Source organism: Danio rerio, chromosome 8 (assembly GCF_052040795.2).
Source record: "Danio rerio strain M-AB ecotype USA chromosome 8, GRCz13ab, whole genome shotgun sequence".
Taxonomy (NCBI): Eukaryota; Metazoa; Chordata; class Actinopteri; order Cypriniformes; family Danionidae; genus Danio; species Danio rerio.
The window spans coordinates 31,747,942-31,773,378 of NC_141028.1; the positions used below are offsets into that span (position 1 = coordinate 31,747,942).

Sequence of the window (25,437 nt, forward strand, 5' to 3'; positions counted from 1 at the left end):
AGACACTTATTAGAGGTTGTTTGATTCAGCCACCCTGGACACCCCAACAAAACCAGCCCAACATCTTGACAACCAATCAGAATACCTCAGTCAGCATATAACAGTGTAATGCCATCATCGCGGTGCATTTCTGAGCAGTCAACCACTCGCATTTCCATCATAACCTGTAAAAATCTAGCCTCATCTTGTTGTTTTGATCAGTAGGGGTTATTAAAGGAGTGAAGACCAAGAGTGAAGCCCAATTACCCTATTAAATATGACATACTCTACAGCCATCTCTGCTTATACCTGACATTTTGCAGCCCACAGTGCCAGTCAATTTTCAGGACAGATGTTAGCTTGCATTTACTCCTCAGGGCAGATACCAATGTCAGTCTGGTTATGGCCACATGTCGCCTGTTTACACAAAGCCTGTCCCTTAGCAAATGGTACTGGGAACACATGACATTTTGGACTCATTGTCCGGCTGATAGAAATCGTTAGAACAGAGCTGCACTACACGTCTGCCATTAAAAGAGCTGAGCTTGGCAAATAAACACAGTGTTAGCATTGCACAATTCTACCGTATGAGCAGGAAAATGAAACATCACATATCCCACACTCTTGAAGCACTAATTATACTAATCATTGACTAATTGAAGTGAAATTTCCCAAAGCTTAAATGAATCTTCAGGGTTCAGTAGCAGCTGAACTTGACAGCATTCCAGTTTCAATTGACAGCATTTGCGGCATAATGTTGATTAGCATGCAAATTATTTCAGGTGCCAAAATTATTTAAAACTGACACATCAAGGCCTAATCTCAATTTAATTTAATACCCATATGCCTACCGCTTTCCCCTTAGCCACTGAGTGTGAAGAGGTAGGAATAAAAAAATATTACCCTAACAAATAGGACACCGCTACTATACCTGCATACGTCGTCATATGTCATTGCTAACACATAGATCACACAAGATGAGACAATGTCATCTGTGGTGCAGTAGTCATTTCAGAAGGTGCAAGAACTCAAATTTTCTTAGAAATAGGCTCATTTTAAAAGTCCCCTAGAGTTAAAAAGTTGCGTTTTACCATTTTTTTATCTATTCTGATCAGCTGATCTCCGCTTGTAATGGGAGACGGAAATGGGAAAGAAATTTCAAAAAGACTTTCAATAGTTTTCCTATATAAATGGGCCTTGTTGCTGTACCATGGCTGCAGCAGGTGCAATGATGTTACATAGCACTGTTATTATTGAATAATAGGAACCATTTTTTATTATTTTTTGTCTCTTTTTCTTTTAATCAAACAATTATTTGTATTGGTCATGTAAGGGTCATATATTAACTGAACTTCTAATGTTGTGGGTGAGTGCTGTGCATACTAATTAGCATTTTTGCAGAAGTAGATAGATGCGGGTCCAAAATTAAATTCAGCTCTGCAGAAACTTCCTGTCTGAAGAGAGGTGTTAAAACTGAACACAGAACACAGAAAGATGTATACTTTGTTGTTGGGCAGAGAATTTGTAGAAAAAGAGGAAGTATGTCGAAGGTGTGGCCAATGGAGGACTGAACAATGACTGACAAGTGACGTTACACCAAAACTCCACCTGTTAAGATTGGTTGTGTATATATATACTGGAGTCAGGAAATGTATGTTAGTTGCGAACCTCTTGAATGTAATTCTTGTATTGCATTGGGGTAATGTAACCCAGAGCTCTGTCATCGAATTATTCATTTGTATCTAATAAATTGTTACGATTTTTGGCATTGAAGAAAAACCTCTCCTGACCTTTTCTCTTGAACACGCATGGAATTGGCTGATATTCCAACATTACCTAACTACCTAGTTGGAAACTACTTTCAGGTGCTGCAGAATAAGCTAAAAGATAAGCTAAAAGTGCTCCCGCTAGGGTAGGGGAAGTTAGAACGAAAGTGTTTCAGTTTCATTCGTGACATCCCTCAATATTCTTCACTTTTATTTGTAATCACAGTCAAATTCCTATTAAACCAAATAATATTGCTCACTCACTTACTGTCCTCGGCTTGAACCATTCTTTATCAGGGGTTTCTACAGCACAAGCATCTGTCCTGGGGAAATATTGATCTTATCAGACCGTTTTAGAATAAAATAAATATTAACATTTTACCGAAACCCATACCTAACAAATCCAGAGAACTGAAAAAAAGTGGTCACTTCATTTTTTCCTAGCTGTATTTATGTAAAGATGAAAAAACATTAGCTGCGTCCCAAATGGCACACTGTACACTTTGCACTTATGCACTACCTACTTATGCATTTACACACTCAACAGCATAGTACATGTATGTAGTGTCGTCTCAAATGGAACACTAATGCTTTTTTAAAGGTTCAAACTGTTTCCCTGATGACGTCTGACGGTTATAAGAGAGGGGGTTGGGGGGGGGGGGTCGCACGCGAAGTGAAGAGCTTTGGGTTTGGTGCGCATGAGGATGGTTGCGCGTTGGGTTCGGTGCGCAAACATGCACCACGTTTCAGGCCGGACTGTACTAAAAAGCTGAGGAGCGGAGGGGGGGTGGTTGAAATTTCAGGAAAACGGGAGTGTTGGCAGGTATGCTGACAGTTGCCAAATTAGTAAAATAATATCTGCCATGGATACAACCGCATTTACCATCGGGAGGCGCTATAATCACTCTCGTTGGAGAGTACTGCTTTCACAATTCAAAATAAATAAAGTAATTCAACATCAGTGCCCCAAAAGCTTCACCCCTTACGCTATATAAGCAAAGCAGCGACCGTTAAGTGCATGAAGTGTCCAACATTCTACACTTTTTTTTTTAAATTGCTGAATAAGTACATCATCCAGATATTTAAAGTGCACTACTTACGCGATTTATACTACATAATGGTGTAGAATTAGTGCTTAAATTTGCCACGCACCTAATATTTTTGCCCTATACTTGCTAGTAATGCTAAAATATGTAAAAGGATAAGTGATCTTACTAAATTCGATTATTTTTAAACAGTTAAAGGCTTTTGTGAGAAATAGGTAAATTACCTACACATTTTAATAATAAAAAGGTAAAGCTGTAATATATTTGGCGTTACAGTGGCACAGTGGGTAGTACAATCGCCTCACAGCAAGAAGGTCGCTGGTTCAAGCCCAGGTCTAGTCAGTTGGTATTTCTGTGTGAAGTTTGTATGTTCTCCCCATGTTCACGTAGGTTTCCTCTGAATGCTCCAGTTTCCCCCACAGTCCACATGTGGTGGGTGAACTGATTAAGCTAAATTGGCCGTAGTGTGTGTGTGTGTGAATGCAAGAGTGTATGGTTGTTTCCCAGTGTTGGGTTGCAGCTGGAAGAGCATCAGCTGTGTAAAACATATGCTGGATAAGCTGGTGGTTCATTCCACAGTGGCGACCCTTAAGTTATAAAGGGACTAAGCCGCAAAGATAATGAATGAATGAATGAATGAATGAATGAACGAATGTAATATATTTTATATTTGAAAACTTTCCATATCACTGTATTACTGTATAGAACGCATATAGATGTCTTTCCGAGATGTCTAGCATCCTTTAGATGTTCTGATTGGTATTGATAATAAAAAGGAGGAAACTCCATCTGTATTTCCCAGGCAAGAAAACTGCTTGCCTTTGTCTTTTCTGTTCCTTTTCTCATCGTGTTTTTGCAGCTCTTATCAAGTAGTTTGTCTCCCCGCAGTCAGACACATCTAATAGCATGATCATTTCTGCCGCAGCTGGTTACCTAGCAACAGCTCCAGCAGTCCACACTGAAGTCAGGCACACACAGGGGCCCGAGAGGAGCCTAAATCCCCAAACAACAGAGAAATGAGTACCCGCCGCACCCAGAGCTCAGTGTCAAACCGGGGAGTTAAATGAAAGCTTGTTGCAGTTACCAGATCACCCAGTTGTCATGGAGAATCAGGTTGATCCAGACTTGTGCAGTTAACAAGGCCAAGTGTTTGTGTTTAGCCCTCGATATTGAAGATGAAGCACCGGCGGCTGAACTCTGGGCCCGTCAGTGATAGTGCAATTCAAAGGAAGCGGAGAAGGTGAATTTGTTGCTTGAGTTTTGTTTTGGCCTGTCAGTCCACCACAACTTGTTCTGCACGCACACCGCTTATCTCCCTCTCCTCGTCCTCACTCACCTTTCACTCCATTTATCACTCTGTTTTGGGAGAAGAGGGAATAAAGAGCAAATAAAATCTCCACTGCTGTGAAGCTGTTGTTTCTCTTTAAGCGCCTGAAGGGAAAGCAGCAGGGTTGAGTCAGGTTTGGAGTAGTTAAATGGCTGCTTTTTAAGGTCTTAAATGCAAAATTACTATTTTGTTGTCTAAAAATAATACAGTTGAAGTCAAAATTTTTAGCCCTCCTGTGATTTTTTTTTTCTTTCTTTGTTAAATATTTCCAGAGAACAGAAAGACATTTTCACCGTATTAGCACAAAATTATTTTGGTCTTGTGGAGAAAGTCTTATTTGTTTTGTTGTTTTATTTGTTTAATTGTTTTTATTATTGGATAGAATAAAAAAAGAATAGAATAAAAAATATATCTTTTTAAAAATCATGTTGAGGTCAATATTATTAGCCCTCTTGAGCCGTCTTTAGAACAAATGTTACAGTCACCTGCAATTTAACTACTGCAGATCACTGAAGAACTGCAAATCCGCCACACATATGAACTACAACTTCCAGCATGCACCGCACACGCACACCAGTTCCTAATTCCATTTATTACAAACTCACACAGCCAGAGGATTGTTTTGAACTAATTATTTAGACTCTAAAAGTAGCACAGACACACACACCCGTTGCTGAGTCTTGTTATCTGTGACATTATGACACGTTTTTCTTGCCTTTCCTTGCAGTGTTAGACCTTTGATTTGTTTTATTGTTTAATCCTGTCTGCTGCCTGCCTTTTGACCATCCACCTGTTTACTGTCCACGACTCTCATCTGTTTGCCCCTGCGTTGACCGTTGCTTGCCGGACCATTCTCTAGTAATAAACCCTGCATTTGGATCTGCTCTTCCTTGTCAGCGTCCCACTTCACATAACAACAAACCACTTGCCTTATTACCCAAACTTGCCTAATTAACGTAGTTAAGCCTTTAAATTAAACTTTAAGCTAAATATTAGTATCTAGAGAAATATCGGAATAAATATTATGTACTGTCATCAAAGCAAAGATAAAAGATTAATTATTAGAAATTAGTTATTAAAACTATTATGTTTAGAAATGTGTTTTAAAAAAATCTTTCGGTTAAACAGAAATTGGGGAAAGAAAAAAACGGGGGCAAATAATTTAGGAGAGCTAATTAAAAAAAAATGGGAGAAATGTCATTTGTTTAAAGAATAAAACAAACATAATATTGTTTTACTCAAACACATAATTATAAAGGTTAAATCTAATAGTCACGCCATTGGTTGTCGAGCCATTAGCTGTCAAATATGTTTTAATCATTCAGATGAATTTGTTCTGTTCAAAATACAGGTAATTTAAATGCAGCTATTGGCTATTTAAATACAAATGACAAGCTCAGAGCTAATAGGACATAGCACATAAATGTGTGTTAACCATATAGCTGATGGTCATGCAGGACACGCACTCAGGGTAATGCAGGACACCCCCCCACCCATTAACCCCTTTCGGGTTGTTAATTTCGGTAATTTTCTTGAATGGCAATTGGCATTCATCAAACTATCATTAACCAAATAGATAGATTGTTCAATTTGAGTTAATGTGCACATGTCAGATGGGCATTTCAGACACTGTGAACTTTCTGCAGAAAAAAATGCTTGAACAAAGGAACGTTTAGAAATGTGGAATGCTTATTGAATTCTTTGACTAACTTTTTATGGGCAGTTAAAATGTAAAGCAAAAAGGCATGATTTCATTGTATATTAATAGAAAAATTATAATAAATAAAATAAAAATCATTGTGACGTGACACTCATACTCTGTTTTGATTATGCACTATTTGCATGCTTTATTTTCAATGTGTTTTTTTTAACACAAATAAATTACCTAAAATTAATTAAGCAAGTCTATTGTCAACGAGTGTTAAAAATCTCTTTACGTCTGGCCGATTCACAGTAAGTGTGTGATGTTTCATCATTTAAATGATAATGAGTTTTTGTGGGAAATTTGGGTGGGCCACACATAGTCACATTTATATCATGTTACATCACACTTGTTTTCATACAGAAAAACTCCTGGCTGTATCACATGCGAGAAGCTGCAGATGGCGGCTCATTTATAGCCTTTTATCACAGCTGCTGGAATAAATGGTGGATTGTAAAAGAGAAAGAGTGATAAGGAACTTTAATTGGCTTTTGGGGTTTAAAGAACAATTTACTATGGTGAAATTCAAATGTAATGACAATTAGACTGTACAAATATTGAAATGTATTTCTCATACACACAAAATTCATGGACTCACACAATGCTGTTAAGACTAGAATAGCAATAATAATTTGCCTTGCTTGATGTGATATGAGCTAATTGGCAATTGTTGGATTTAAAGATGTTTTGAAATAGATCTTAGATTCGAAAAAAAAAATAAACCCAACTCTACCCGAGCCCGTGCACCTTGTGTCTGAGGCCAACCCTATCCAACACATTAACTGTAATTATGAGCCCGAGCCCGATTAAAACCCGACTATTTTTTAATACATGGGCCACTATAATAACAATTCTGAGTTGTTTGAACTACAGAGATTAGTTTTGATCTATCTTAATGAATAATGCAACAAGGATGAAACATGTAAACTGTATTGTTTGTTTATTCAGAATGGATAGTAACAAAAGAGGACATTGATGGCTGACTATGATCCTTTCTGCAATGGCAAGCCTGCTTCATGTGTCTGTCCATCTTAAAAGTCCTCTTTTTTTGCCGTTCATGTTAATAGATTAGAGCTTTCATACTGGCGTGATCATTTTGACGCTGGGTCTATTTTTGCTGCTGCTCATGCTCAATTAAAGTGACAGTGCCTTGATTATGACTAAATACACATTAAATGATAGTAAATTAGTCCCAATAAATGCATCTATAGGATCCCCTGATTTCTATGCACTGTTTCAGCTCTACATATGAGCTGTGCACACGCTGCTTCACCTCTGCTTGCGCGTGCGGTGTGAATGTGTGCCAGTGGAGGAGATGCTACTGCAGGAGCTAGAGCAGGGGTGTGGAGTGCTAATGCCTGCTGAGTTTAGCTGCAACTTGCTTCAACACACCTGCCTGGAAGTTTCTAGTATATATAGTAAGAGCTTGATTAGCTGGTTCAGGTGGGTTGATTAGGGTGGGAGTTAAACTCTTCAGGACACCGGCCCTCTTGGACCATGATTGGACACCTCTGAGCTAGAGCATTGGTGCCCATGACACTTGTTGTGGATTGTGCAACTATGTAGACCCACACATGTTGCTTTGGTCAACTTTGCTAAAATATTCTTATAATATTTCTAATTATGGCATGACTAATGACTAACAAAACATGAATGCTTGATCATGACCCGACCCAAAGATAGTGGCAGAAAAACTGGGCTCAGACTCATCTAAACTCACCTTTGAAATGTGTATTTTTAATCCGATGTATGATATAATCTCAACTGAATCATGAAGACAGGGCGGTACACATAGTAGCATTACCCCTTTTAAAACAACAGACAATTGTTTTTTTTTGTTGTTGTTGTATCACAGCTCTGATAGCGAGAATGGTTGAGATCAAGTGCATCAAATGTAGAGCTGTGAACCTACACTAGTCTCACGGTTCGGTTCGGTTACGATTATCATGCCATCGATTCGGTTCAATTCGATATTTCGGTGCATCACGGTGCATTGACGGTGCTTTCCATACACAGTTTTATGTTTTCTTCACAGCAGCATTTCTTGTATTAAAATGTATAAATATATTTATATTTATATACTATTTGTAATACAATTTTGTCATTTAATACAAACAGTCAGATATATAAGCTGTAACTTTAAACAAAACGAGCATTTAGCAAATAATATAAACAAATATAAATATCCAGCTCAATTTCTGATCCTTGTCTATTTCTCTTACACCCCTTTGATTGGTCACACCCTCAAAAAAAAAACGGTTGCAATTGGCTTTTGCGCGCTGCATTCTTCACAGATGAGTGATACTGATAAGCGGCAGGCGGCAGCGGCGATCTCACAGCGGATGTATGATAGACACGGTGGAGAAAACTCTGCAGACACGCAGCTCGTTTCTGTATGCAAAAGTAACGCTGTACAACAGCCGAGAAGAGAAGAAAAGCCACGCCAGCAGGTCAAATGGGCCACTGTGTTTGTGAGAGAAAGAGAGAGAGAGACAGAGCGAGAGAGAGAGAGAGAGAGAGAGAGAGAAAGAGAGAAATGGAGTAGGCTCCTTTCATTCTCTCGATATTAGTGAAATAGGGGCTAATGTTGTATATGTCAGTGAAAGACTGATCCAGCAAACACACACAGTGAAATTGTGCACAGTTTATGAGTTTTAAGTAGTTAAAGCGCTGTAAATACTCGCGATCGCCTCCCTCGCGACAGAGCGCATATGAGGTAAATGAGGTCAGTAATAACCGGTTATGATTATTACTGAACCGATACCGAATTGTCCGCGTCTGCATCGCAGTGCACCGAAGAAACGATTAATTTTGACACCCCTAATTAAATGAAAAGCAGATGAGAAGCGTTTTTAAAGGGGCAGAGCATGTCAGATAGCATTTGATAAGAAAAGTATTAGGTGATCAAAAAAGTTGTTGATCCACTTAGGTGAAAGTGACATTGCAAGCTATTAGATGTTTATAGCCTCTAAATGCTAATTTTGTCACAGTTTTGCAGCACACTATCTTATTGATATTCTTAGGACTAACATTCATTCGTTTACAGTGGTGTAAAGTAACTAATTACAAATACTCAAACTACTGTAATTGAGTAGTTTTTCTCAGAAATTGTAATTCCCTAAGTTGTTTTAAAAATGTGTAGTTTTACTCTCCCTCGAGTACATCTTTAGTACAGTATCTGTACTTTTACTCCACTACTTTCCTTCAAACTACAGCCACTACTTTATTTTGTTCTTGTCTATGGGGTTTAAAAAAATCAGTCTGTGATTCCTGTCCAATCAAACCGCACATAGAAGGTAGATCACATCATAATGAACTACCTCCCTAGACATGGACACTTTATAATTGCAGCAAACTGTTTGGAAGCATTCAAAGTGTCCAAGAAGATGTCCAAAATCTTTACATGCATTGACCCTGAGACTGTTTAAATCAGGGGTCACCAATCTCAGTCCTGGAGGGCCGGTGTCCCTGCAGGGTTTAGCTCCAACTTGCCTCAACACACCTGCCTGGGTGTTTCAGGTATACCTAGTAAGACCTTCATTAGCTTGTTCAGGTGAGTTTGATTAGGGTTAGAGCTAAAAATCTGCAGGACACCGGCCCTCCAGGAACAAGTTTGGTGACCCTGGTTTAGATGCATGTCACTGATGAGAAGATGACGGATGTTTACTGTGTGATGACCGAAATGGCCTTAAACACCCAGCAGGCACAAAATGTCAACATAACGTCAGATTTACATTGTACCGTAATGTCAGAACTTCAGGCCTTCAATGTCCACTGTTCATCCTAAAACTAACCAAATATCAACGTCTTATGATGATGACAACTAGACCACTATGACGTCTATCAGACGATGGAAACCGGAGCACCCGGACGTAAACCAGTAATCTTGTTGCTGTGAGGTGACATTGCTATCCACTGAGCTACCATACCACCCTTAAGATAACATAATTATAACATATAAAATACTTGATTTTAATTCCATGGAAACTTTATTGACTATTGGTACGTTGAGCATTTTATTGTAATCCTTTTTCCCCCCTCAGTTGGTCATATCAAAAGTGTTGTACATGTTACTGACTTGTTCCGAAGACATCCGTCAGTGAACATACTTATATGGATCAAGCTGTCAAGATTTAGAATCTTAAAGTACAGTATCCACACCAGTGCTGTGATTGACAACCCACACATTAACATTAGATTAGTCCACACTCAGGAGTCACACCTACGCTCAACCTACACAAAGACTATCATTCTGTAAATAACCGCAACAGTGACAGAGGCAAAACATACAGACTGCAGCTTTAATGAACAAAATATCAAGATACAAAAACTTTCTGCAGTAGTTTAGCAGAAGTGAGCAAATTGGAGAAAAAAAGTTCTATCAGCATATGGCCATCATGGACTTTTCTCAAAAAACGAGTTAAAATCTGGTCTCTTCAGAGATGTCTACTGTCATGTCTCCTCTGAGACGTCTCTGAAGACAAGCATGTGGCGTATTCTCAAGGGCAAAAACTGGACAGTTGATTCTCACAGGAAAAAAGTGCCTGGTGTTAATTCCTGTGGATCGCACTGCTTCTCATTTGTTAAAAACACCAGGGTGTTAATTCATTAAGCACCAAGACTGTTAATTTGCCCAGTAGCAGCTGCTGGAAAACCACAAGGTCAGAGACTGGCTTTTTAATGAGAGTCCTTGACGGTTGACACTTGTTTCAGACCTAGGTTAAAAGGTGTCACAGAAATAAAGAGAAGAAAAGAAGAGAAGAGAAGAGAAGAGAAGAGAAGAGAAGAGAAGAGAAGAGAAGAGAAGAGAAGAGAAGAGAAGAGAAGAGAAGAGAAGAGAAGAGAAGAGAAGAGAAGAGAAGAGAAGGGAAGAGAAGAGAAGAGAAGCTGCTATTTCGGGACCAAATGGTCTACCAGATGCCAAAAGGGAACAACAAATGGTACTAATATATACTCACAACGAGCTGTAATAGTGTTGGAAATCATGATCGTAATGTTTATTTCCGTGCCTAATCTCAGATGGTCAGACAGTAAATCATCCTTAAAAAATTAAAGTAACGGTTTCTGGGTAGCAGCAAGTCCAGAGACTGAGGTGAACATGGTGATTTTGTAAAGATTTGCTACAATGTGAGATATAATTAAACAGGATTAATAGACGAATATTTAGATTTTTTTTTTCCTTTTTTTCAAATTCAAATGAGTATAGCCTTGGACTTGGATATAGTATTCTGTCACAAGTGAATAGAATAGAATAGAATAGAATAGAATAGAATAGAATAGAATAGAATAGAATAGAATAGAATAGAATAGAATAGAATAGAATAGAATAGAATCTGCTTCTGATGTCATGTTTAACAGGTTCTAAGAGTAAACGCTTGATAAAACAGATTCTAAAATCAAACAACAAATAGTATAAATATATGAACACAGTGTGCTGTAATAGCATTGAAAATCTTGATCATAGACCACTAACTATTTTAGTGAAATTTAGTGAATATATAGCTCTGGATATGTTTTGTTTTTGGTTTCAGATGACAAATCCACTAGAGGGTGCTGTCTACATGTTTGTGATTCTGAAATATTTTACTTTGGGTATGTTTTAGATAAACATCTTTCTTGTACATGTCGACAAGAAGGCGGGGATTGTCACACAGATAGCCTAGACCAGGGTACCACTGACCTAAACCCATCCGATTGTGTTTTTAAAAGTAAATGTGAGATTAAAATTGGACTACGATTATGCAGTTTTAGCATTATCTCTTTTGTGGAACCGTGCTTCACCAGACTCAAACCTAAGTGCTCTACATCACAAGTACAACACTTTACAAACTGAGCTGTCAACTGACTACACCAAAACAAAAATGATGTCCATATAGAAATACAGTAGATAGGTGAGGCAAATGTTTTTGTTTACATTGACACATTTACATTTAATCATTTAGTAGACACTTTTGTCCAAAGCGACTTCCAATTGAGGAGTTATTCAGTGATTCAGCAAGAAGAGGCAATACACACAAGAAGTGCTAGTTATTTTTTGAGAGAAAGAGACAGAGGGAGAGAGAGAGAACGTGCTTCTTTAGGTGGTTTTACAGAAAGGGATTTGTTTACAAATCATAGGCATTGTTAAGTTTGTGTCATTTATTTGGTATTGTGCAAAGAACTGCGCTAAAATAATCCTTTACAAATTGATAATATGTCCCTGTAAATTTCATTAGTGTGAAAAGGAACAAAAGTAATGAGAAAAGTAAGAAAGTAAGTAATATTGCACTATAGCATTCATTTTACTTAAGTCCCTGTGAAATCAAAACCAACCATATGATTTTGTTAGCTCTCATTGCTAGTTTTGTGGTGAACAATTCATCTGTGCATTAACTGCCTGCTCCACCAAATGATTGACCATATTTGACTGTTGTAAATAATGACTGTTAAAGAATGACTGTTTTAAATAATAATTTATGCACACAGTACTGTGTAGTGCAACAAACCTAATCCTGTTGCACTACTACACTTTATTTTGGTTTTACTGTAAGAAAAAAAAAACAGAAAAACAAGAAAACATGTCAAATGAGAATCTAAAATATTTCATGGCATACTTAAAAGAATAAAGATGATTTAGTATTCAAAAATCTTTTATTTTGAATAAATTTTACAATAAATAAGTCTTATACTTCATATTTTCAGATTTTTCATAGCATATTTATTTTTTATTCAAATCTGAAAATGCTGATTTTTTTTGTTAAATTGTTTTTATATATAATTTTATAATATAATTTTATATATAATTTTTTTCTATATATTTTATACATATTTTTTTTATATATATATATATTTCCCAAATGATGTTTGACAGATTCAGAAGACTTTCACAGTATGTCTGATAATATTTTTCTTATTTAAATCTTATTTGTATTATTTCAACTAGAATAAAAGTTTTTAATTATTTAAAAACCATTTTAAGGTCAATTTTTTTTCAATAGTCTACACAACAAACTATTGTTATACAATAACTTGCCTAATTACCCTAACCGGCATAGTTTAAATGTCACTTTAAGCTGTATAGAAGTGTCTTGAAAAATATTTAGTAAACTATTATTTACTGTCATCATGGCAAAGATAAAATAAATCAGTTTTTAAAAAACAGTTATTAAAACTATTATGTTTAGAAATGTGTTAAAAAAAAATCTCCTCGTTAAACAGAAATTTCAATGGAGAAAAAATAAACAGGGGGGCTAATAATTCTGACTTCAACTGTATTGAAATTGCAATTTGGAATTGGCCGTGGCTAACATATTTAACCACGCTGCTCCAACTGTAGGTTTTGACAAACAGAAATGGTGAGCGGGAGGTGTCTGTTAGGTTGTAATAACTTTTCCCAATCTAATTTCCCGATCTTTCTAAATAAAATGACTACTTTACTACATCCGTTCAGCTTGCTGTAGCGAAAATAAGCCACGCCCACTGTTTTCTCATCTAATATTCTATTTCTCTAGGAACTGTCACAGCTTTCGGTTTATGTGGACTTTAAAACTGCAGTCAAAAATATAATTCATAAAAATGTAGACTGAAGCACAGACTTCTAATGAGCCTGTATTGCATATTCCATATGTCTGAACATAACAAAAGTATAGAATTGACAAAAATAGGATAGAATTTGTTCTTTGACATTCATGCTTGCCACCCTGTTGTCATCGCAGCAGTGTGGTCAGATGTAAGCTATTATCTGAGCGCTGAAACAGCGCACAGCGTGTTGACCCAGCAAGTGTTGAGACATCCATCACTGCAACACTCATAAATGTCGCCGACTAATTTTTCAAAAGTAGGCTGTTCCATATGCCTGTGATGGGACATGTTCTGGTGACCTCCAGTGGGAATGAGGTCTTCGAGGAAGAGCTGAAGATCAAGCATCCCATCTCAGAACTCATTCGTCACTGTGCTATATTACCACGGAGAATGAAACTGTAATATGCACTAGTGTTAAAATTGCTAGAAGTAATATCTGTCACCGTGATGGAGGAATATCAATCTAACTGCAGTCGAAATCAATGTGTGTTGTGGTATATGAAATAGCTTTTACAATATGGTCACTTTAGTTAGTTAATACAGTGACCAACAGTAACTAATAATGAGGCATTTATTTCCTAGTGTTTGAAAATTACAGGTATTACAGTATTTATTCCTCCCAGGTTAATGAAACTAAAGTCATTCATTGTTAGATCTTTTTAACTAACAGTGCATTAACTGAGGATAAGCAAACACAAATTTAGATTTTAATAATCCATTAGTAAATGTTTAACTAGGATTAATAAACTATTTTAATTTTTAATACATTTAAACCAACATTGAGAGATTGATTTGATCGACTTGTCTTTGTTGTATTTGTACCAGCTCTGTGATTGTAATCGGTAATTAAAAGGAAACCGGTAATTAAATCGGTAATTAAAAGGGAACAAAAAAATAGAATAAACATATACTTTTATATTAGACACACATCTAATGCTTGTATTTGCAGCAGCTCCACGTCAACCACTTCACGCATTGGGTTAAATTAGGCTTTACAGTCTCCTTTACTTTCATTGGATCTGTTCTGCTAAGCGAACAGAACCAACCCTGTGATGTCAGACACAGCAACATTCCAAGATGGTGGCGCCCTAGGTCTAAAATCTATAGTAAAACATGCCGTTTTCCTCTAAATCTTTACATTAATCGAGTTTGTTTAATAAATGTTCATTAAAGTGGAATCCAATGTTCAAAATAAGGTAAACTTGACTGAGTGCTTCATTTCCTCTTTAAAACGACGTTTTAGAATGAAAATGATCCGCTCTGGTGTTTCATCTAGCGTTTCTGAAAAGATCTTTATCCACACTATACTGCTGAAAAGGCACATCACATGACCACACACACACTCTGGCATGCTCTGTAGCATATGCGCATGTCTGAGCTCCAGGCAGTCAGCGGGTGCTTTGAGCACAAAACCCCAGGTAAGGGCAGGGCACGTCAGACAGTTCATCAAGAATGTATTACTGGATCGCGTCTCACTATAGTTGTTAAACTTGATATTTAATTCAACTTGTCTTTATCTGACGACACTTCTGTCTCTTGAATCTATCGGGTAACGTGTTTTGGGTGTAAAGATAAGTTAAAGTTCCCAACAAATCAAAACTAACCATGTCTGTTTTAAAAAACTCTTCTAAATCCCTGATCTTTCGGATTGAAATGCCTACCTTAATACATCCATTCAGCCTGCGGTAGAAAAAACAAGCTACGCACTCTATTTGCTCATTTAAAATTCCGTTTCTCTAGGAACTGCATCACAATACGTAAAAAAATTATGATTGTAGCTTCGTACTTTAATATATTAATTTATGTAACAACGTATACTGATTCTGCATGTTTGACTGGTTGCTTGCATTTATGTCCTATATTATATAAACTTATTGTGTGTTATACTTTTATAACGGTCATTATTGATTATTAATACTGATGTTCAGCAAAAGAGACAGGATATGCTTCATATTTTTCAATGAAAATGAAAGTAGATGGTTATGTATAGGCTCAGTTTTGTTATAAATATGCATACGGTGAAGATGACAGTCATATAAACATGCAGCTACGTGATGCCCCAACATTTTTGGTGCCTGTTAAATTTTATAAATATCAAATCAAAGTTTTGATATCAAAATGAAAGTTGACACTTCCTTATATCATGTTCTCATTTTATTGTTAAGATAGTGAAACAACATGGTGATGCGAATGACGTTATAAAGTACACTGTTCCCTTTGAAGATTCACCCGACGTGCCCTTGGGAGTTTGTTTTCCATATCAAACTTGCCAAGTCTGAACTTAAAAGGAAAGACCCCAAGAATAGGTGAATGTCTGCAGCCCTGCCTCCGTTTTCAGATGTCTTCGTTTTCCCCCATCCACACTGACACAGAGCAGCAGCGTTTTAAAACGAATTTCAGGGCTTGAAAACTCTGTGGTAGTGTGAATGGAAGGTATAACTGTAGTAAAACAAATGTGTTTTAAAACCAAAACGTAATAGTGTAAACAGTGCCTAAAAATAAAAAAAAGATTTACCAACTGAGATTGATGTAATAAATATAACAAAGCTGTTGAATGAATAAAATATACAGTCTAAACTAAAGCTGTCTGGGCTGATAGCCTTGTGGGAACTGTGTCGATACTATTGAGCTTTGAAAGTCTGAGTGTGTGTCCCAAATTTGATACCTTCTTGATCTTGTCTCCCTCTCTCCCTCCAGCTTCCCTTCCTGTCCAGCTGCTGCACTATCCTATTAAAGACAAAAAAAGACAAATAACTATTTTTTAAAGGAGAGTAAATAAATTTTAAAAAGTTTAAAAATCACTTAATTACGAAAACTTATATTGAAATGCATCAAATTATTATTTATTTAACAAAGTATTCAGTTTTGCATTGATGACTTAAATATATGGCTTTTTAAGACCTAGAATACAGTTAAGTTATTACTTTTTAATCTATCCAGACTTATTAGAAATCCTACTTTCATGAAGATGAGAGTTTTTTTTTTTAAATCAAATAACATTTACAGTGTTGATTATTAATTATACAACAGTGATTCGATGGCCCTAATGCTGTTATCACCTTGAAACGTTTTACCATACTGTATGTAATATAATAATAATAAAAATTTTAACCAGGGCTGTCAATATTGGTTAATACATGTAATTAAATCAAATTCAAATAATCTAACTCAATCTTAAATCAGTACATAAAAGGGAAAGTTCAACAAAAAATGAAAATTCTGTCATAAATTAAGTATAAATGTAAGGCATGCACCATGGTCTACAGCGATCACTCAATGAAGATGTATGATTCAGCTATAACCCTAACCATATAGTAAGTATATGTAATTAATTAACATTAAATAAAGTGTTACACCTACAGTTGTACTAACATGAATTCAGACACCTTCAAAATGTCTCTCAGTTTGTCTGCTGTAGTTTCAATAAGTGTCAAATAATATGACAAAACTCAAGGTTAAAGAGCGTCAGAACACATTCATCTTCATAATGTCAGACAGCTTTGACAGAAAGGTACAGTGTGTAATGGATTACAAACAAGCAAATATAATTCAGACAACTGTTAGGATGACAATATTTACACAACTATCAACACTACTTTGATGAGCCTCAATGACAGCCTGTATTCTCCTGGGCTCCTGCTGTCAACCAAGTTCGTGCAAACTTGAACTTCAATATTCTTCCAGACATATTGATTTAGTCCACTTTATGAAGGATTTCGGGGTATAATGTCACAGTTTACATTATTTTGAAAGACTTAACAATAAGGTTGTAATAGTTAATGCCAGGTAATGTTTTTACTAATAGTTAACAATGAACTTTACACTTGTTGCAGAATTTATTCATCTTTGTTTACATTAGTTAATGAAATTTAGTCCATGTTAACTTACTATGCTTTAATATGGATATTAATAATGCATTAGTAAGTGTTGAACTATGAGTAATAAATATTGTACAACTATATTTAGGGACCAAGCACCTACGCTGCCCTATTGGAAGTGCTCCAATTCTTCTTCTTCTTCTTCTACTCTAGAATGAATCGTGATTTTGAGGGTCTAAACATGCTCAAAAACTCACAAAACTTTGCCCATGCATCAGAAGTGGCAAAGACTTACGTTTGTTATAGGTTTTGTAAGTGGGTGTGGCAAAATAGCTCGACAGCACCACTTATGCTATTTTGATGAAGTGGCCCCTGAGATGCTTTTCACGCACACGTACAAAAATTGGCACACACATCAAACATGCTAATACCTACAAAAAAGTCTCTAGGGCTGCATTTACCCTACAGCTTTTGATGGTCAATTCTGATTTTGTGACTGTATCCGACTCTTTTGACCACCGTACACAATGACAAGATGCAATGACCCAGCAAAAAAAAAGCTGATTATAAAAGAGCACCCTTTCCTCCATTCCTGTATTTAATCTGTTTGCAGGGTTTCATTTTTTAAATCTTTTTGACAAGTTGTTTTACTATAGTTTATGTCAGACAGCCACTGCCATATCACCATGCAGCCCAAGACCGCTTACTCACTGAAGCTAAGCAGGGCTGAGCCTGGTCAGTACCTGGATGGGAGATCACATGGGAAAACTTGGTTGCTGTTTAAACTAATGTTAGTGAAGCCAGCAGGGGGCGCTCAACCTGTGGTCTGTGTGATTCCTAATGCCTCAGTAAAAGTGAAGGGGGCACTATACTGTCAGTGAGCGCCGGATGAGACGTTAACTGATGAGACATCCTGACTCTCTGTGGTCATTAAAAATCACATGGCACGTCTCGTAAAGAGTAGGGGTGTAACCCCAGTGTCCTGGCCAAAGTCCCTTAATCATCCCCATCCACCAAATTGGCTCTATCACTGTCTCTCCACTCCACCAATAGCTGGTGTGTAGTGAGCGCACTGGCGTCGTTGTCCTGTGGCTGCCGTCGTATCATCCAAGTGGATGCTGCACACTGGTGGAGGTGTGAAGAAACCCCCCCTCATGATTCATACATTCCAGAAAAATTCTCATTTGGCCATTATATATCGTTTACGTGGCAGATGTTGCACTCTCTCTCTTTCGCTCTCTCTCGCTCGCTAGCATGTTTGAATACTTGTGCTATATGACAATATAAAAGCTTTCTTTTGTTGTTCTAGTATATGAAATGTAAGGTTTGGGACTCTGCTAAAGTCTGTTCTGAAATGAAAGCATCAGTGTTGACATCATTCGCTACAGTTTTTAATCACGTGCGACTCGCATTGACAGGGGAAAATTTGATTTACTTGCTTACACTGCAGACATGAGGCCATGGATCCAATTTATATCGGATAAATTTCCACATATGAACAAGACCTGAATCTGATTCAAGTAAATCAGAATCCATGTGATTTGTTTCCTGCTTACATGGACATGACCTGAATCCGATCTGTGCGACACAAAAGAAAAAAATCTGAATTGGCTCACTTGAAGCATGCTGTGTAAATGCAGCCTTGGAGCGAAATCTCAAACCAACAGGGGGTCAGATATTTTTTACTTCTTCTGCCAAAAAAGTGACATTTTTATATTTTAATGAACTCCTCCTAGAGATTTTATCAGATCAACACCAAAATTGGGTATTGTGATCTCAAGGCCTTGGCAATGTTAAATTGCGATGATCTACAGTTTTTGTTAAAGGGCGTGTCTGTGGCGGCCTCACAAACTTTGATGTTTTGCCACGAAACAGGAAGTTGTTTTAACTCAGCCACACAATGTCTGATCTGCATGACTATTCACATTTTCCATGAGATTCCTCTTCTGAAGACAACTACAATCCGATAATGAGTAATTCATAGCGCCACCTGCTGACAGATGAAAGTTTGGCAAAAATCTGTGATTTTTCTCAGGTTTTTTATATTTATCAGCTTAAATTATTGTTGTCCGCTGTTCTGTCATACTAAGGCCACCAGGCAGCGGTGAGCCTGGGTGTGAGGTCACTTTCTTCACTGCTTGCAGCATTAACCTTTATTCTGCTATCCTCACATAAATGTAGCATAGTGTCCTGCATCCACGTATAATATTATCAAAAATTATATCCAAGTGTCAAAGTCCTTTTTGATTTGACTTTATGCCCATATCTATGACTTTTCACAGTCACAACACGTTATGGGAAATTTAAAACAGCCGCCCAACACACAAGAAGCAACTAATTTCTGTTGAAATGCTGCCACAAGAACCATATTTTTCAAGAGCCGGGGTTGTTTGTTTACAGTGACATGAGAGAGAGCAAATAATGACAGAATGTTCAATTTGGAGTGAACTAATCCCTTCATTTGTAACAATATGCGCTGTAAAGATCAGTGGGACATCGATTACATCTTTGCTTTCTTAGTCACAGTACTTGGCATCATAATGACAGCGGATTACGGCTCCCTGGGCACATCTTGCACCGTTCTCTTGAATTGTCCTCGTTGTGGTTTCAGGTCTCTGAATCCTCTAAAGCAGCATATGTAGCCAGCGTTGCATGGCTAAATGTCGTTGGCGCGCTTAAAAATCGATCTGTAATGCGTATCTCTCAACATTGGCCCACCTTGTTGCGAGTCTTGTGTGCTGTAACCATAGCAGAATGCGGATGGGTCATTCTCCATCTGCTAAAACCCAACAGGACACTCTTTACACCTGCATGGCATTGTTACGAGACAGCGATAGGGATGTAAAAATGAAGGGTAGCTCTTTGAACAAATGTTGAATGTTTCGACGGTGTTAGTGTGTACGCTGAACATCGCCAGTTAGTGTTTGCAACAGCTGCAGTTTGAATGTGAATACAGGCTCTTGGAAGCTCGCTTGTCTTTTCCTCTGAGGCCAAACTGTGCAGTGATTCCTGACTGCAGACAATCAGGCTGGAGAGAGAGACAGCCACGCAATACAGATCAGCCAATCAATGAGGCAAATTCTCCTAAACCTTTGTGTCCTGTATTCATTATCATTCATTTGCAGCCGCTGGACTGGCATCGGTACATCAGAACAGCAATTCTTCATCATGGAGCCTGCTGTTCTTGCTATTGCTGAGTAGACACTGCCCCCTGGTGCTGGCAATCGGCACATATCTCTGCAGCAACAGATTCCACTGAACAGACTGGGACCGTTCGGAGTTATTTATAGGGTGTTACACAGATCTCAGTGGCTCAATTAATGTGTAAGAATGAAACAGGCTGATATTAAATTTCCATCCATAACACAGTCCATTTCTGTAATGCGACACACAATAAAATTGTGCATAATCGTGCATATATTTAGGCCAGTAGTAAATGTCCAGGCGTGGAGTGCAGCACTTCAGTTATCTAATGAAGCTTGATATTTGTCTTACTTTAGCAGACTTGAAGCAGGGAAGCTATTTCTGAGCAAATAGATGATTTTTCTGTTAAGGGATGTTTTCTGTCTCCTGTTATTTTGTAGAAAAGTACTTCTGATTTAGATGGTAGGGTATAATCGATTTTTCTATTTAATTACTTTTTTCCATTCTTTTTAGTGCTTCTGGATTTGAGCTCTGCTTTCATTTTTGTGGACAATTGGATTGTCTTATCTTGTCAAGTTTGAATTAGAAGCACTGTTTCAAATTTGTATTTAAAAAATCTTTCATAAAGATATGGAACTTTTTCTGTTAGTCGTGGCAAGAATTTCATTCGGGCTCAGTTTTGGTGCTGATGCTATTCTTATACATATGTATTACACATACATATTATATATGTATTATATCTTATATTTTCTACCTATTAGGTCAATTTAAAATCTGATGTGTCATATCACTGCTAAGCACACTATTCTGCACACCAATAAAGTGAAATTATAATTCAACTAAAAAGGGACTTGCAGTCTGTCTTCATTAACTAAAATTAGAGATGCTATGCACCTAAACTGAAATTATCATCTTCATACAAAAAAAAAGCATTACAGATAGGACTTGAATGAATGAATAAATAAATAAATAAATAAAATCTGGAATTAGAATTTGTCCTTAAATGTCTTTTTGTTTTACATTTGTAATGTTTACAAGTACACTATCTGACAAACGTTGTGAGAGCAACAAATAACAACTTAGTAGATCATTTAGAGATGTCAAAATGTAGATTTTTCTGATGAGTCATCTGTTGAACTGCATCTCAATCATCACAAATACTGCAGAAGACCCAGCATTGAACCAAGATTTTCATTGAAATCAGTCAAGTTTGGTGAAGGAAAAATCATGGTTTGGGGTTACATTCAGTATGGGGACATGAGAGAGATCTGCAGAGTGGATGGCAACATCAACAGCCTGAGGTATCAAGACATTTTGTGCTGCCCATCACATTACAAACGAGGAGAGGGCAAATTCTTTAGCAGGATAGCGCTCCTTATGCTTCAGCTTCCACATCAAAGTTCCTAAAAGCAAAAAAAGGTCAAGGTGCTCCAGGACTGGCCAGCCCAGTCACCAGACATGAACATTATTGAGCATATCTGGGGTAAGGTGAAGGAGGAGGCATTGAAAATGAATCAAAAGAATCTTGATGAACTCTGGTAGTCCTGCAAGAACGCTTTCTTTGCCATTCCAGATGACTTTATTAATAAGTTATTTGAGTCATTGCAGAGATGTATGGATGCAGTTGTCCAAGCTCATGGGAGTCATACACAGTATTATTTCCTTTTTCACAGCACCATGACTTTATATGCTATTTTGTACATTATTTCTGTTAAGTGACAATACTTTTGTCTAAGCAAAGTCAAAGCTTACTGTCCTAATTAAATAATTAAAAATAAAGGCATAATCATATTTTATTTTGCTAAAATAAGTGTAACCTAGAGGTCTTTGCTTTTCATATAAGCCACTTCTGATACCAACTGATCAACTAGAAGTCATGTTATTATTTGTTGTTCCTAAAACTTGGAAAAGCGACAAGACTTTTGTCAGGTAGTGTGGCGTTTTAAAATCATTATTTTATTTAAAATCAAGTTAGTGTTTTAAAATCATTAAAATACATGTTTGAACATTTACACCAATCTTTTTTTTCAATTAAAGAATATATTTTTATATTAGTACAATACATCATATATTATTTATTAGAGCCTCGCTAAGAACAGTTGATGCAGCCCTGAAAGTTTGCTGACGTCTTTAATTCTCTGATTAGGAATTATTTTATAATATTTAATAATCAGAAACAAAACTATTTCTTCATTACTTACATAATGTAACTGCTTTTGTTAAGTTCCAAATGTCAAAAATATTTACACACAGTATCAGAAATCCAGTTTAGATCCCATATCCAGTCAAAATCCTCTTAAGGATCAGTTTTTACCTAAAATATGCTGCTTTGAATTCTTTTTTGTTTTTAATCCAGGATAAATGTTGTGACAGACAGTCTGAAAAGCATCTCCAACTCCAGAATCCTACATGTATGTATTTTGTTGCTGTGTGCAGGATCTTGGAGCTTCAGCAGAATGGAGACATGGACATCCTGAAGCTAAAGTGGTGGCCGAGGGACAGTCCGTGTGACCTGTACTCTCCTGTGGGCACTCGGAAAAGTGGCAGCGCCCTGGACATCCACAGTTTTGCAGGAGTCTTCTTTGTACTAGCGGCCGGTGTGGTTTTGTCCTGTCTCATTGCCACAGTGGAGACCTGGTGGACACGAAGAAAGGGCTCCAGAGTCCCATCGAAGGAGGTGAGAGTCGATCATAAACCTCTGTCATAAACACAATAGTGGCACACGATTCAATACAATAACTATAGAGATTTTCCAGGTGCCAGAGAACAGATGGAATTCCACATCAGTCTTAAAATCCCTCTTCATGCTGGACACTGAAAAATATAACCGCATAAATGGGTGGTATGACGGACTCTTGAACTTATAACTTCTGATTTAGGCAGATATTTCAATTAAAATCAAAAGATAAAGAATGTAAATTAAGATTACATATGAATGTAAATATTAATTACGTTGTAATAATTAATTACGAATACTAACTACTGGATAATGCCACTGATAATAACCACATGCTATATCAGATGATCTAATGATAAATTATAATAATAATAATCTCATTTTTATATTATATTTATTAATTGAAACTAAGTGGCTGCAAATAAAAGTATAACAATTATAAATTATTAAAAAGATAATTGTCACATTTAAAGTTGTAAAACTGGATTTGCACAAATCATTTTATAATACTGCAATGCTGCAGTGTTACTCAGCAACCATAATCATTGTTTTCTTAGCATAACAGACAAACTATAAAGGGTTTACCCAAAGTCAACATTACTTGCCCTTATGTTTATCCAAATCTATATGAGATTGTTTCTTCTATCGAACGCAAAAGAAGATGTTTTGAAGAATGTTGCCAACCAAACAGTTCACAGTACACATGGACTTCCATAGTACAGCAGGGGAAAAAGTAAATAATTGCAGCTAACTTTCTGGTCACCAATATTTTTCAAAATAGCTCAACAGAAGTTCAACAAAATATATTTTGAACTTAATTATAAACTAACAATATTCCTCTAGATTTGTTGAAGATGTTTCATTTTAAATGCTGTTTCTTAGTCACTATCAACTGTAAATAAACATAAAAATGTGCAATGACAGCCACACTGACAACAAACAGAAAAGCAGAATCTCCAACAGTCATGGATGTCATACCACCCAGCAGTAAAAGTACATTTAGTACATTAAGAACAACAAAAAAAGTTCTTCAAATGAAAAATATTCCACTGTACAAACAGCAGACAAAGCAGTTTTTTTTCTGATAATGCACATAAACAAACGAACCTACCCATAAAGAACACAGTGTTGTTCAATTGCCTGCCAAACACATTAATAAATAGATGAAATAAATAAATAAGTAAGCCGATGCTAGAAAATATTTATATCCTGATAAAAGCTAGATAGATCTAGGCAATTATGTAAAGACAAGGCTCTAATTTCCCCTAAAGGGATAATTCACTCAAAAATGTAAATTCTCAATTACTCAATCTAAGCATATTCCAAATCTTCTGTTGAACACTAAGGCAGATTTACTGAATAATGTTGGAAAAACAGCCAATAACTTCAAATTAGTTTTTTATTATTTATTTATGTAATTTACTAAATGTTACTATCACTGAAAATGCACAAAAGCACGCACACCACTCTAAATGGGTGCTCACACAAAAAAAAAAAATCCTGGTTGCCTTAAATTTTTAAGCTAAATCAAATCCTTATGAGTCCATTGAAGTTATGTTAAACTGACTTAAAACAGCTTGTATGACTTATAAAATTAAGTTAGAACATGATTAGCTTAGATAAATAAGTTACAATGAATTAAAAACATATGCTGTCATGACAAATGGTTCATATAATTGTTTACAGTGCAGCGATACACCCAAAAGTGCAAAAATAAATAAGGCAGCAACACCAAAGCTCCAAAAATGTATTCAATTTAAAAGGCTAACATAAAGTGAGTAATGTTTCAAGCACACCTTGAAACATTCCACACTTTGTGCTAGCCTTTTTAATTCAATAAATTGGTATTTTTGAAGCTTTGGTGTTGCTGAATATGTGGATGAGTTAAATTGAAACGTTTTGGGTAGGTGGGATTATTAATGGTTAGTGCCAATCAAAGCTGCATCTATTAAAAAAAATACAAAAAATACAGACTATAATTTAATAAATAATAAAAGTTTTAAATATATATTTTAAATGTCATTTTGGAGGGTTTAATAAAGGTACACTATTTGTACTGAATAAACACAGTGATAATTTAGTATTGATTATTCCTACTATGGATGCATTTATGGCTGTTTTTCTCCAACATTCTACAGAATATCTTGGGTGTTTTTTTTTTTTTTTCAACTGACGAAAGAAATTCAGAGAAAGTTTTAAAACACTAAAGTGCATGTAAACAATGAGGAGTTTTTTATTTCTGCGTGAACTATCCCTTTATTATGTGAACAACTGTCTAGACCAAAGATGCCCAAACTAGGGCATGCGGGTCACAGTTGGCCCATGGTAAGCTTTAATTTGGCCCACCATCCCCTCTGAGAAGAGAGTGAGAATGATGGGAAGGGTCGGAGCGAATGCCTTTAACTAAGATAATAATTT

The 25,437-nt window shown here is 36.5% G+C and overlaps 1 protein-coding gene across 15 annotated transcripts in view; it reads left to right on the plus strand.

Moving 5' to 3' along the window:
• Positions 1–25,437, plus strand: part of grid2 (glutamate receptor, ionotropic, delta 2) — a 704,272-nt gene that overhangs the window by 666,891 nt on the left and 11,944 nt on the right. For all 15 annotated transcript variants that reach the window (XM_087263207.1, XM_087263201.1, XM_087263210.1 and 12 more), the window contains 1 exon segment: positions 22,779–23,019. In XM_087263207.1, the coding sequence (XP_087119333.1) occupies positions 22,779–23,019 (241 nt within the window).